The 15,256-nt window shown below is 41.3% G+C and overlaps 2 protein-coding genes across 2 annotated transcripts in view; both read right to left on the bottom strand.

The window, feature by feature from the left end:
- Positions 1 to 15,256, bottom strand: part of TEX10 (testis expressed 10) — a 633,649-nt gene that overhangs the window by 317,624 nt on the left and 300,769 nt on the right. Inside the window, exon 8 of the mRNA XM_069730421.1 lies at positions 7,575 to 7,752. Coding sequence (XP_069586522.1) covers positions 7,575 to 7,752 — 178 coding nt within the window. The remainder of the gene's footprint in view (positions 1 to 7,574; positions 7,753 to 15,256) is intronic.
- LOC138642324 (uncharacterized) lies at positions 2,778 to 4,208 on the bottom strand. Its single transcript, XM_069730423.1, has 2 exons — positions 4,030 to 4,208; positions 2,778 to 3,762 (listed from the first exon to the last, which is right to left on the bottom strand). The coding sequence occupies exons 1-2, from the start codon at positions 4,074 to 4,076 to the stop codon at positions 2,856 to 2,858; spliced, it is 954 nt and encodes a 317-aa protein (XP_069586524.1). The 5' UTR covers positions 4,077 to 4,208; the 3' UTR covers positions 2,778 to 2,855.

The following is a 15,256-nucleotide window of genomic DNA, read 5'->3' as shown; positions in this document are numbered from 1 at the left end:
GACCGTCGGCACAAAAAAAGTTCAATGTAACTTTTTTTGTACGTCGCGTCCGCCATTTCCGACCGCGCATGCGTGGCCGTAACTCCGCTCCCGCCTCCCCAGGACATAGATTGGGCAGCGGATGAGTTGAAAAACTGCATCCGCTCCCCACGTTGTGCACAATTTTCACAACGTGCGTCGGTATGTCGGGCCGACGCATTGCGACGGCCCCGTACCGACGCAAGTGTGAAAGAAGCCTAACCCTAAATTTAGCCCCAACCCTAAGGCCGCCGTCACACTAGCGAGTTTTACGGACGTAAGAGCGCATAAAATACGTCCGTAAAACACGCCTAACAAACGTCCCAATTATTCCCAATGGGTCAGGTCCTATCAGCCGTATATTACGCATCCGTATTATACGGCTTCCTACGGCCGTAGAAAATCGCAGCATGCTGCGTTTGTCAGAGTATTGCGCAAAAAATGCGCCAATGAAAGTCTATGGGGGCGCGCAAAATACGGAATGCATACGGACCATGCGTGTGACTTGCGAGAAATACGCTACACTCAGGCAGGTGTCAGGAATTGTCCAAATGGCTTAATCAGGAAGCTGAGACATGCTAATTTGCTCAAAAAGCCAGACAGTGAACTCGAAAGTCTGCTGCACGCCTCCACGGAGTGAGATCCACCATGTCTCACCTAATCAATGTTGACATGCTGCTTATTTTGGTCCAAGAAAGGCCAGTTCTTTGGGATCAAAGAGATCCAAACTATGCCAACAGGGCCCAAAAAGAGGCAGCATGGAGGAGTGTGTGTGGGGCCCTATTCCCACATTATGAGCAGCAGCCACGTGATGCCCAGAGGCAAATAAGTACACTCATGTTTGTAATGTAACTTTCTTGTGAAACAGCAGTACCTTACTACTTTGAATTTGTAATCATTAATTTATTAATTAGTATAGAACTTAATTGAAAGCCCACCAGTACGTACATGGTGCTGTACATGATAAACCAATTACAATAATGGTTTGAACATTTATCCCTTAACAATGTTTTTCTAATATTGTTCTTTCTGGAATAGAGGGTAGCAGACTCTGTCCTTGTGGCATTACATTATAATTGTCTTATTTTAACAAAGTTAATAATAAATGTATTCCATAAATGCATATTCGTATGCAACACTAAAATCTGTGTAGTCAATTACACCTTGTGTGACCACTGTGCATAATGGGCTAATATCTTGTTTTAATGTTTTTTGTTTCAGTGGGTGCTGTTACAACAAGATGGCGGAGTATCCGCGATCAGTACAGGAGGGAGAGGCAGCAGCGGGAAAAGAGTGGGGCAGATGCACCTCCTCAAAAAAAAAAAAAAGTACATCTATTTTGATAGATTAACTTTCTTGAACCCCAGCATGGACCTCAGGCCGTAAGTAGAAACCTCACAACACATTTTAAACCTTTTTTTTTATTAATTATCTTTCATATAAAACAATTTTGTACTCAAAATATTTTTACATTACAGAACACAGTCTAACCTCACTGACAGGAAGACAGGGTCAGATTCTGAGTTTGTCATTGACCCAGTTGGGGAAGGAGAAGAGGTGGCTGGACCATCTTTAGATCCCTCAGGCTCCATCCCTCCAGGATCCTCCTCATCTGCCCAGCCAGCTCCAGAATCAGCAGCAGCCCAAGAAGAAGAGGCACCACCGTCTTCAGCAGCAGCAGCAGAACCACCTAGCCAGAATGAGCAAGCAAACAGCAGCAGCCCTACAGTTGCCCTTGAGCGCTCACCACAGGCTGGATTGTTTTCCCAGCGTGCTCGCCGCGGGAGAGAGCTCCTACAAAGTAGGAGAAATATTGATGCTGGGGTGTTGAGCTACCTGGCAAGGGTTCATGAGGATGATGGTGAGGAGGGCTTTACAAGGAGCCTGGCACGATATTTAAGGCCCATAGAGCGTAAGTTGAGGCTTCGTGTGAGAGGGTGCATTCAGATCCTTATTGATGCATGCACCCCCCCAAATTACCCATACCAGCTTATGGAGATGATTGAACAGTGGCAGATGTCACCACAAAATATCCTGCGGCCTCAAAGATTCCAACAGGCGCATGCTCAACAGGGATCTGAAGCACCCCCTCCACGTGAGCCGACAACTCAACCCCAACCCACACAAAACCCACCATGGCAACCTCAGTACCATATGGCTGGATATCATCAACCATCCCAATATGGCCACTTGTCCAGACCCAGTGCGGGAGGCTGGTCCCAACCTGGCTTTGGACAACATGGCCATTTTGGTATGGGGAATGATTCCAGGCCATATGTTCAGGACCATTATGGGTTTATTCAGAATCCATTTTTTCCGACTGCCCAACATCATACCAGGCCTAATGTTCCTCCAGCCAATACCACATCCTCACAGGGTCAAGGACAATTGGGCCTACAAAGGCCACCTGATGAGGACCGTGAACTAGACACATCTCCACCACCAACCTATCAAGATTTGTGATTTTTTGTGTTTATCATCTTTATTTTTTATAATTTTGTTTGTAAATTTTGTTAATTTTTTTTAGATCATATTGTTTTGACAATCTTGATGATGTTTGTGCTGACATAGCACTTTGTTGGGCTGGTTTTTTTTTCTGCTTATATTGGCAGTTTAAAATGTTGAGATACAAGAGGTTATCCAAAGTTTAGTTTCAAATACTAATCTCAAAAAAAAAAAGGTTCAGTAAAAACTACGTTTCTAAAAAAAAAATATGTCTGTCGACCAATCATTATTACATCACACACACACACACATGCTAGGCTCATAACCATATGTAAATTAATTAAATACAACAGAAAGATTTGTTTGATTTCTCAAAAAACATTTATAATTTATCAAAATTCCACATGAAAAATGGCATATTCTTGCCAGGGAGTGGCACCTTGAGGAGACAAAAAATAATTGCTGACTACATCACAAACTTTTAGCCCAGAAAGGGGACGCCGCGGAGGAGGGACATATGGGGTAGGCCTAATCACATTGTCCATCAGGTGATCAACAATATTATCTGAGGAACAATCATGTATGCGGGTAAAATTGTGCAAAATAACACAGGCTTTTATTACTTCATTGATTGTAGCATCACTGAGCTGAATGGCAGACTGGAGAACACGCCATTTGGCAACAAGAATCCCAAAGGCACATTCTACCAGTCTCCACGCCCTGGAAAGTCTCATATTAAATACCCTCCGCCGGTGGTCCAGGTTGTGCCTGGGATAAGGCCTCATGACGTGCCTCGTCAGTTGGAAAGCCTCATCTCCAACCAAAACAAAAGGCACTGCTTCCGCATTGGAGCCTGGGAGTTGTTGTGGTGGTGGGAGGTTTAACTGGTTGTCACGTAGCCGACGACCCATTATGGAGAAATTGAAGACCCTAGAGTCTCCAGTTCGCCCATAGGCCCCAAAGTCTTCAATTACAAACCTGTAGTTACTGTCAGCAACAGCTAACAGAACTACAGAGAAAAACTGCTTGTAATTGCAGAATTGGGAACCAGAGTTCGGCAGCTTACGCACCCCGATATGTTTCCCATCCACAGCTCCAATGCAGTTAGGGAAGTCACAAGTGTTCTTGAATGCACTGGCGATTTTGAGCCAATCCTCCTGTTTGGGCTCAGGCATAACAAGTTCATGAAGTTTCTCCCATATTTGCAAACAGGTTGAACGAACAATGGCAGAAATTGTGGAACACCCAATCAGAAATTCAAGGTGTAGTCCCGCATAGGACAAGCCTGTGGACAGGAAGCTGAAAGAAAAATAAAGATAATATTCTTTTTAAAAAATAATGTAAAAAAAAATGATGAAGCACAAGTGCATGGTATATTTTCAAACACATTATTTCTTATAGAAAAAGTAAAATTTCCCTTGGTTACTTTACTGGAACAATAACCACAGTTTTGTTTGTGTGCTTGTGCCATAATGTCCACCTATACTTTAAAAAAACCTGCTAGAACACAACACATAAAAAAAAAAAATCATCAACATACAGTATGTGAGAATGTATAATACATACCGTAAGGTTAGGAGAAGACGCTCCTCAGCAGATATGGCTTTTCGCATCCTGGTGTCCTGATACGTGATTACCTGGACGTATGATCTCCAACAACATATCAAAGCTCCTGATGGTCATGCGAGTATATAGATAGAACTTGTCAGGATGTGACCTCAAAGCTGTATAGAGCCTCTGAAAATGTCCTTTACTCAGGCGTTGGGTCAATAGAGGATGCACCCACAATCTACGTCTCCTCCTTCGCGGATCAACATTCACCGGATATGGCTGACCAAAGCGACGCGACAACAGCCAGTGAAACAACACCTGCTGAGTTGTGCTTAAATACACATGGTCAGACATGTTTGGAAGGTGAAAACAACACAGCCAAAATAAGCGCAAGCACAAATAGGGCAGATGGGAGGGTTCCACCTGTTGTCGAGGGCTTAAATAGTGTTGTTAATGCTGATTTAAATAATTTGCAGGCCAGAAAACCGTTAAATGTCCATTGTGGCATGTTGCGTACAAAATACGCCATACGGATCACATACGGATTACACATGCAACAGTACATGCACAAAATACGCGACCACACCTAGGCAACGCATTAACTACGGAACTAGATTTCAGGGACATTTTGGCGTATTACGCGCGTAGTACGGCCGTAATATACGGATCGTATTGTCTTACGCCGAGTGTGACGCCGGCCTAACCCTATATTTAGCCCCAACCCTAACTCTAAATTTAGCCCCAAACCTAACCCTAAATTTAGCCCCAACCCTAAATTTAGCCCCGACCCTAACCCTAAATTTAGCCCCAACCTTAACCCTAATTTTAGCCCCAACTGCTGTCTCCTGCCGGCCAGCAGATGGCGGGCGCACTGCGCATGCGCCCGCCATTTTGTTTCCCAAAGAAGACGCCAGCGGCCAGGAGAAGAAGCAGGAGGACCCAGGGACACCGGGGAGTATAATAGGGTCCCCGAATCCCCCTATTTCTCTGTCCTCTGATGTGCGATCACATCAGAGGACAGAGAATTACACATCGCTTTTTTTTTTTGCGACCGCCGGTAAACCGTTAATTACCGGCGATCACAAAACAGGGGTCGGTAAAACCGACCCCGATCATGTTCTTTGGGGTCTCGGCTACCCCCGGCTGCTGAGACCTCAGAGAAAATCGGACTCTGGGGGGCGCTATTTACTTTTTCCACAGCGCCTATTAAGTAACGGCGCTGTGGTTTAAGTACCCTTAACTGCCGCCGTTAAAAGGCGTATCGGCGGTCGTTAAGGGGTTAAAATGAAGGACGACACACAAGTACCACGTACATGCCAAAGGAAGAACCAATAGAATTAGTACATAAGCCAGCTAGCACTGACTATAATAAATATTGTCTGGTATACAAAAAATCCAGAACTTGAGAATAAAATTAGTTTGTAACACCAATTTTCTGAGATCCACCTTCATTTTATGATAAATACATTTTAATTGCTTTTTATTGCAATTTTTTGGGAGGTACACAACTGGAAAAAAAATGGTGTTTATCACAGTTTTATAAGTTGAAAGATTGGACTTTTGCAAATTTTCCCCACTGTATTTGGTATTGGATACAATGCCGATTTTACAAGTCTTCCCGCCTACAAAGAATACAGAGATCTGTAATTTATATCGTTCACTTCACCTGTGAGAGAAAATCTAAAAATAAAAGCCAGAAAATAACATTACATGATTTTGAAATAAATTGTATTTTATTGTACAACATAAATATTTGATCACCTTAACAACCAGTAAGAATTATGGCTCTCACAGACCTGTTACCTTTTTACTTGTTAACTGATATAATTGCACTGGTTTGAACGCGTTACCTGTATAAAAAACACCTGTCCACACACAATAAATCACACTCCAACCTCTCCACCATGGCCAAGATCAAAAAGCAGTTTAAAGGGACTCTGTCACCTGAATTTGGCAGGACTGGTTTTGGGTCATATGGGCGGAGTTTTCGGATGTGTTTGATTCACCCTTTCCTTACCTGCTGGCTGCAATATTGGATTGAAGTTCATTCTCTGTCCTCCATAGTACACGCCTGTGCAAAGCAATCTTGCCTTGTGCAAAGCAATCTTGCCTTGTGCAGGCGTGTACTATGGAGGACAGAGAATGAACTTTAATCCAATATTGCAGCTAGCATGCAGCCAACGGGTAAGGAAAGGGTGAATCAAACACCCGAAAACTCCGCCCATATGACCCAAAATCAGTCCCGCCAAATTCAGGTGACAGGTTCCCTTTAAGGCCACCAAAGACAAAAAATTGTAGACCTGCACAAGGCTGAGATGGGCTACGGGACAATAGGCAAGCAGAAAATGGAAGAAACACAAGATGACTGTCAATCTTCCTCGGTCTGGGGCTCCATGCAAGATCTCACCTCCTGGAGTAAGGAGGATTCTGATAAATGTCAGGAGTCAGCCCAGATCTACACAGGAGAACCTGGTCAATGATATGAAGAGAGCTGGGACCACAGTCTCAAACACTACCATTCGCAACACACTACGCCATCATGGATTAAAATCCTGAAGGAAACATAAGGTTCCCCTGCTCACGCCAGCACATATCCAGGACCGTTTAAAGTTCAACAAAGACCATCAGGATTATCCAGAGGAGGAATGGGAGAAGGTCATGTGGTAAGATAAAACCAAAATATTTTTTGGGGTATTAACTCCACTCGCCAAATTTGGAGAAATAAGAAGGAGGAGTACAACCGCAGGAGTACAACTCCAAGAACATCTTCCCAACCATGAAGCATGGTGGGAGAAATATCATACTTTAGGGGTGCTTTTCTGCAAAAGGAGACAGGACAGCTGCACTGTATTGAAGCGAGAATAGATGGTGTCATGTATCGCAAGATTTTTGCCAATGACCTCCTCTCAGTAAGAGCATTGAAGATGGGTCATGGATGAGTCTTCCAGCATGACAATGACCCTAAACACACAACCAGGACAACTAAGGAGTAAATCCACAAGAAGCACTTAAAGGTCCTGGAGTTGCCTAGCCAGTCTCAAGACCTAAACCCAATAGAAAATCTTTGGAGGGAGCTGAAACTCAATATTGCCCAGCAGCAGCCCTGAAACCTGAAATATCTTTAGAAGATCTGTACGGGGGAGTAGGCCAAAATCCCTGCTGCAGTGTGTGCAAACTTGGTCAAGAACGACATGAAACATCTGACCTCTGTAATTGCAAACAAAGGTTTCTGTACCAAATAGCTCTGTTTTTTTATAGTGTCAAATTACTGGAGTATATTGCAGTACAAAGCAAAATTAACAAGATAGCTAAAATCACAGTTTGAGGAAGGTGCTTGTTGGATAACACAGCCGGCACCAGCTGTGTATAGCATGACCTCAGCTCCTGAGCCCCAGACCATACATCCACACTAGACATGAGCCATGCATATAAGATGGGTGTCGGGGAAGAGTTAAAAGTATTATTGAGGAACACTTCAAAACATTAAGATGTGCGTGGGGAAGCATAATACAAATTTAAAAAAATTCAGGTTGATATAACATATTATGCAAATTACTTACCGGGCATGGAATATACCAATAAGCTTGGAAATAAGGTTAAGTGAAAATCTTTCAGAAATGCAGAATTGACTCAAACATGCCACCAAATTAGATGTTAATAATGGTATAAAGTATAACAGCTGCACCAACTTCAACTGCAAATCTTCTGGCAGATGTAGAAAACAACCGTCTTTGAAATCTAAACAAAGAGAAAAATACCACAAGAGAATTTAAGGTTCTTAACTAAACCAATGATTTCAGTTTAAATTATCTTACAATGTTAAAACGGAAGGAAGGGGAAAAATCCATATGAGGCAAAAGGCATTCTATATTTTGGGGAATTAATTGCTGATGTGAAAAAATGGCATGTGGGTCAATTATATTCTACTTTGATGTAGCAATGATGGAAATAGAAAATGAAAAAATTGTGGAATGACCATTAGCGTATTTCTATATAATCATGTCACCCCTCAAACATATTTTTACTAAACAGACATTCCTTACTTTGACAATATGTTTGGCAACTCTACCAATTCCACGCATTACTTTTGAGGAGCCCAGATTTGAACCTGAACAAGCCCTACTCTGACTTTCTAGGCCCCTATGTCATGCTGCTTTCAGATTACATAACCTGGTGTGACATTTAATTTAAAGGAGTCATCCAACTTTTGTTTAAAAAAAAAAAAAAGTTAAAATGTTCGTTGACAACAACAGAAAATATATATATCTTTCCTTAGGTGGTCCAAGATGCTGGCAGCTCCAGGTCACGGATTGGCACAATATCAAAATCAGAAATAAAGGGAACCTGTGACGAGGTTTTTGCCATATAAAGTAGGGCAGGGCACCTATAAACTCCATGTGGCATCATTCCGAATGACAAAAAATAGTTTTGATTACACCCACCAGTTCAGTTGTTCTACGTCATCCACACCGTGTCCGTGTCCTCGGCATCGTGCTCTTGCACAGGAACACTTCTCTGCCCTGCCAAGCCACAGCAAAATACTGTAATACGCATGCGTAGGGTATGAATGACGTTGAAGGCCTAATCCACACAAAGCAAGAAGAGAGGAGATCAAGAAAAGTGAAGCCAATCGGACCGGACTGCCACAGAGGGGAGTATAATAAAGCTATTTTTTGTTTTATGGAGAGAGCATTGGGGGCATACATACAGCATTCTAGAATGATGTCACATAGGGCTTAGAGGTGCTGGCCCTACTTTACATGGGCAGAACATGGCGAAAAGGTTCCCTTTCAGATAGAACTTCCAAGAACCCAAACCGAAGTGCAATCTAGAACGGACCTCCGTTTAGAAACTTATCAGATTGGTTTGAAAGGACTGAGCTCTTAAACACCTTCTGCTATGTAGTTCTATGTTGTTCATTGAAGTTGTCCCCCTTGAAACCCTAGATGATTTGTTTTATGCCCTTCCCACCACCCCTTCCTAGAGACAAATATTTCTAAGTTTGAATAACACCATAATATTTACCATGACTTACTGAAAAAACAGTTTTAAAAAAAGTTATATTTCTCAGAATAAAGCGATGCAAAAATAATATTTTTTCCTATAAAATAGTTTTTATAGTGTAAAAGCAACAAAAAAGGAAAAAAAAGGGTATCACTGTAATTGTACTGACCCAAAGAATAAAGCTGCCTTACCAATTTTACCACACGTGGAACAGCATAAAAAATAAAAAAAATTCCTAAATTGCGAAATTGTTTTTGTTCATTCGGTCTCACAAAAATCGGAATAGTAAGTGATCAAAAAATGACATGTGCCCAAAAATAGTACCAATAATAGCTTGTCCAGCAAAAAACAAGGAAAAATTGTAACTCTCAAAATATGGTGATTCAAAAACTAGTCTTCGAAATAAAAAGCATCTTTTATTGTATGACAGCAGCCAAAAACAAAATATAAATCTGGTATCTCTGTAATAGCACTGACCAGAAGAATAAAGAAAGTTACCTAATCACTTATACCGTTCCGAGGAACGGTGTAAGAAATAAAACCAGTTCTTCACATGTTGTTGATTTTTTCATTCTGCCTCCCAGAGATCGCAGTAATGCTCAGCGCACATTTATCCTGCGCTAAGCTGAGCGCTTACACCGGAGTTTCTGTGTAAATCCCTAAAATACGTAATTCAGACCGAAGTCCAGGAGGAAAATTCCCTATAATGAGGCAGATGGAGGCACTTATGACGTCATAGGACATGTGATCCAGCGGTGTCCATCTTTTTAGCATTGTATAAAAGTGCCGTCTGCCACAGCTTTGTGCACTTCTGAAAAGAACACCGATGAACAGAGGCCAGATGGAGTCCAGAGTAACTCTGATGCATCATTATGGTGAATGGATCCTTTGGGGGTTTCATCTGTCACATCACTCAGAGATTTAGATGGAAACCCTAACGTAAGTACTCAGCGTATAGCACAGGATAAATGTGATCATAAAGGTTATGTAAACCGTTCCCGATAAAAACTTCAACTCAATCCACAAAAAAAACAAGCCCTCACACTCGGGTCCGTCATCTCTTAATGGAAATATACGCGCTTCCACGTTACAGGTAGCACAAAGGCTCTGGAAAAGCGAAATAGCTCCTCACCCCCAAAAAGAAATTCAGCTCTTTCAAATCCAAATGCCCCTCTCCCTTCTGAGCTCCAGTGTGTCTAAATCACATATGGCGCCAACATGTTTGGCATTTATGTAGTGACTAGCTGAAGAGCCCGGCGTTGCCTGGGCATAGTAAATATCTGTGGTTAGTTATAGCACCTCACTTCTCTTATTTTCCCATCATGCCTCTCATTTTCCCAATCACATCTTTCATTTTCCCCCTCACATCTCTCATTTTCTCCCTCACTCCTCTCATTCCCCCCTAACACTTGTCATTTCGACCTCACATCTGTCATTTTCCGATCACTCCACTATTTTACCTCACTCCTCTCCTTTTGCAATCACTTTTCATTTTCACCTCACACCTTTCATTTTCACCTCAGTATATACATGTTTGTCATCTCCCTTATATATAGTATACACCAGTGTGTCATCTCCTGTATATAGTATATACCTGTTTGTCATCTCCCCTGTATATAGTATATACCTGCTGTGTCTCATCTCCCCTGTATATAGTATATACCTGTATGTCATCTCCTCCTATATATAGTATATACCTGTATGTCATCTCCTCCTGTATATAGTATGTCATCTCCTCCTGTATATAGTATATACCTGTATGTCATCTTCTATATAGCATATACCTGTATGTCATCTCCTCCTGTATATAGTATATACCTGTAGGTCATCTGCTCCTGTATATAGCATACACCTGAGTGTCATCTCCTCATGTATATAGTATATACCTGTAGGTCATCTGCTCCTGTATATAGTATATACCTGTGTGTCATCTCCTCCTGTATATAGTATATACCTGTAGGTCGTCTGCTCCTGTATATAGTATATACCTGTATGTCATCTCCCCTGTATATAGTATATACCTGTATGTCATCTCCTCCTGTATATAGTATATATCTGTGTGTCATCTCCTCCTGTATATAGTATATATCTGTGTGTCATCTCCTCCTGTATATAGTATATACCTGTGTGCCATCTCTCCTGTATATAGTATATACCTGTGTGTCATCTCCTCCTGTATTAGACCGCATTCACATGTTATTTGGTCAGTATTTTTACCTCAGTATTTGTAAACTAAATTGGCAGCCTGATAAATCCCCAGCCAACAGCAAGCCCTCCCCCTGGCAGTATATATTAGCTCACACATACACATAATAGACAGGTCATGTGACTGACAGCTGCCGTATTTCCTATATGGTACATTTGTTGCTCTTGTAGTTTGTCTGCTTATTAATCAGATTTTTATTTTTGAAGGATAATACCAGACTTGTGTGTGTTTTAGGGCGAGTTTCGTTTGTCAAGTTGTGTGTGTTGAGTTGCGTGTGGCGACATGCATGTAGCGACTTTTCTGAGATGAGTTTTGTGTGGCAACATGCGTGTAGCAACTTTTTGTGTGTGGAGTTGCATGTGACAGGTTAGTGTAGCAAGTTGTGTGCAGCAAGTTTTGCGCATCGCGAGTTTTGCGCGTGGTGAGTTTTATGTGTAGTACCTTTTGAGTATGTGCAAGTTTTGTGTGAGGCAACTTTTGCATGTGTTGCAACTTTTGTGCATGTGGCAATTTTTCGCGTGTGCAAGTTTTGCGTGTGGAGAGTTTTCCATGAGGTGAGTTTTGCACTTGTGGCGAGTTTTGCGTGAGCCTAGTTTGTGCATGTGGCGAGTTTTGAGCGGCGACTTTTGTGTTTCGACTTTTATGTGGCGAGGTTGGTGTATGTGTGGTGAAATGTGTGCTGAGGGTGATATGTGTTCAAGCACATTTTGTGTGTGTGTTCATATCCCCGTGTGTGGTGAGTATCCCATGTCGGGGCCCACCTTAGCAACTGTACGGTATATACTCTTTGGCGCCATCGCTCTCATTCTTTAAGTCCCCCTTGTTCACATCTGGCAGCTGTCAATTTGCCTCCAACACTTTTCCTTTCACTTTTCCCCATTATGTAGATAGGGGCAAAATGGTTTGGTGAATTGGAAAGCGCGGGGTTAAAATTTCACCTCACAACTTAGCCTATGACGCTCTCGGGGTCCAGATGTGTGACTGTGCAAAATTTTGTGGCTGTAGCTGCGACGGTGCAGATGCCAATCCCGGACATACATACACACACACACACACACATTCAGCTTTATATATTAGGTGAGAGCCCACCTAAGTTACAGGTATGTGTCTCCAGAAGCATGAGCTGGACATAATGCACTGGGTCACTTCGACAGTTTGCAATTTTCACTCAGCAACATCCACTGCTGCCTGTTTCTGGAAAACACCCATGGAGTCAAAATTGGCACAACATCTGTAGATAAATTCCCAAAGGGTTATAATTTCCAAAATGGTGTCACTTGAAGGGGGGATTCCGTTTTCTATCACTTAGGTGCTCTTTATATGGAATCTGCAAACTATTCTAGGAAAATCTGCATTCCAGGAGGCAAATAGTGCTCTGTCCCTCCCGAGTCTCTCTCTATGGCTAAGTAGTACTGCACAGCCACAAATGGGTTATTGCCACATTCAATATAAATTATGGAACAAATTTTGGTGCCATTTCTACCCATTTCACAGTATGAAAATGTTACACTTGAGGCTATAATGCACAGTCTTGGTGGTACAAATGTAAATTATCTTATCTTCACTGCCCAATGGTATAAAAGTCTGACACACCTGTGGTGTTAATGTAATCACTGCACCCCTAGATGAATTAATTGAGAGGTTTAGTTTGTAAAATGAGGTCACTTATGGAAGGTTCAGCCAATGTAACATATCACTTTCAAACAAGTGGAGCAAAATGTACACTATAATATGGCGTTTCTTCCCTTCTGACCTTTGCACTGTGCCTCAAAAGTGGTCTTTCGAAGACATATGGGGTATGGGTAAACTCAGGAGAAATTGCACAACAAATTTTATGGAGCAATTTCTCCTGTTACCCTTTTGAAAATGCAAAATTCGGAGTTAAAAATTATTTATCTGGGAGAAATGGGATTTTTTTTTATTTTCACGGCTCTATTCATAAACATCTGTGAAGCACCAGTAGGGTCAAGGTGCTCAATACACATCTACATCAGTTCCCAAAGGAGTCTAGTTTCTAAAATGGAGGCAATTGTTATGGGGTTTCCACTGTTTAAGCACATCAGGGGCTATCCAAACGCAACATGGCGTTCGCAAACTATTCCAGCAAATTTTACATTCAAAAAGTCAAATGGTACTCCTTCCCTTCGAATCACTGCCGTGCACCCCAACCCAACAGCAGTCTTCCTCCACAGATTAGGTATCGGCATGCCCAGGATAAATTGCACAACTGGTATGGTCCATTTTCTCCTTTTACCCTTAAAAAAAAAAAAAAAAAAGTAGGTCTAAAGGAAAATTTTTGTGAAAAAAAAAAGGTCTAAAGGAAAATTTTTGTGAAAGAAAAGTAAATGTTTATTTTTTCCTTCCACGTTCTAAAAATTCCTGTGAAGCACCTGAAAGTTAAATAAACTTTTAGAATGGTGTCACTTTTGGGTATTTTCTCTCATACAAGTCATTCAAAGTCACTTCAAATGTGAGGTGGTAAATTTAAAAAAAAAAAACTTTTAACCCTTACAACAAATTGTGCTAATGTTAAATAGACATGTGGGAAATGTTATTTATTAACTATTTTGTGCGATATGACTGATTTAAGTGCACGTGATGACTTCCAGCTATGGTGGCTTGTTGGGCTCAGCCTGCAGCCGAATCTAACAAGCGATCTTCCTGTGTAACACTGACACGTCTCTTACAATGCAATATATGTGTATTGCATTGTAAGAGACCTGTGATCAGACAAATAAAAACTGATGTCCCATACAGGCAAGTAAAAAAAAGTACACATATTTGGTATGCAAAAATTATTATTTTTTCTATAAAACGTTAAAAAAATATATATAAATGTGGTATCGCTGTAATCATACTGACCCAAAGAATAAAGCGGTCTTATTAATTTTACTACAAACGGAACGTCATTAAAAAATAAAGTAATTCCTGAATTCATGGTGTTTGATCATTCTGTCTCCCAAAAATCAGAATAGAAAGTGATCAAAAAAATGTCATATGCCCGAAAATGGTACCAATAAAAAAGTCAGCTCATCCCGCAAAAAACACGCTGTCACAGGACTGTCGGCTAAAATATGAAAAAATTCTAGCTCTCAAAATATGGTGATGCAAAAACTTGTGTTTGCAATAAAACACGTCTTTTAGAGTCCGACAGCAGCCAAACATAAAAACCCAATATAAATCTGGTATCGATGTAATCGCACCAACCGAAAGAATAAAGTCGCCTAATCACTTACCATATTTTTCGTACTATAAGACGCACCAGACCATAAGACGCCGCTAAGTTTTAGAGGTTCAAAATAGGAAAAAAATGTTTTGAAGCAAATAATGGGGTAAAATATTTAATAACATAAATAATATTTCACCAATAGAAGTGTAAACAGAACTCAGCAGCAACATTAACAACCATTACTGATTTAAGTACAGAAACTCCTCAGTCATCAGGGAACCCCAAGAACTCCTCATCACTACTGTCCATATTTATGAAGCAAGGTTCCTCAGAATCAGTAGTATCACTATCTTCACTCTGTTCATAGAGGATGTCATCTTCAGAGCCATCTAAAGCATTGCTGATGCCACATTTTTTGAAGGACTTCACAATGGTTTCATCTTTAACGAACTGCCATGAGGTTTTCACCCACTCACAAACTTGGGTGATTGTGGGCCTCTTAATTCGTCTAGTTGGTGTCAGATCATGGTTTCCAACAGCCATCCATTTATTCCACTCTTCTCTCATGAAAACTTTAAATGGCTTGTTGATGGAAACGTCCAAAGGTTGCAACTGACTGGTAAGCCCCCCAGGAATTACGGCAATATGGGTTTTCTCTTCTTGAAATCTTTTTTTTTTGTGGCTTCAGTGACATGTGCCCTAAACTGTCCAGCACTAATAGAGCAGTTTTTTTTTTTCAGAAGCCCTCCAGGACATTTGGACCACACTTTTTCTATCCATATCTTCATGCTATTTTCATCCATCCGTCCCTTGTCGTGAACATGAACAATGACTCCTTTTGGGATTGCCTCTTTTGGCATGGT

Source organism: Ranitomeya imitator, chromosome 6 (genome assembly GCF_032444005.1).
Source record: "Ranitomeya imitator isolate aRanImi1 chromosome 6, aRanImi1.pri, whole genome shotgun sequence".
Taxonomy (NCBI): domain Eukaryota; kingdom Metazoa; phylum Chordata; class Amphibia; order Anura; family Dendrobatidae; genus Ranitomeya; species Ranitomeya imitator.
This window is presented reverse-complemented; position numbering and strand designations above follow the sequence as displayed.

What these genes read in the sequence shown, in the direction of transcription:
- LOC138642324 (XM_069730423.1), bottom strand. Translation starts at nt 4,076, where the DNA reads ATGCGAAAAGCCATATCTGCTGAGGAGCGTCTTCTCCTAACCTTACG. An exon ending in CGTCTTCTCCTAACCTTACG is followed by an intron (nt 3,763 to 4,029) that starts GTATGTATTATA and finishes TTTTTCTTTCAG; the next exon opens with CTTCCTGTCCACAGGCTTGT.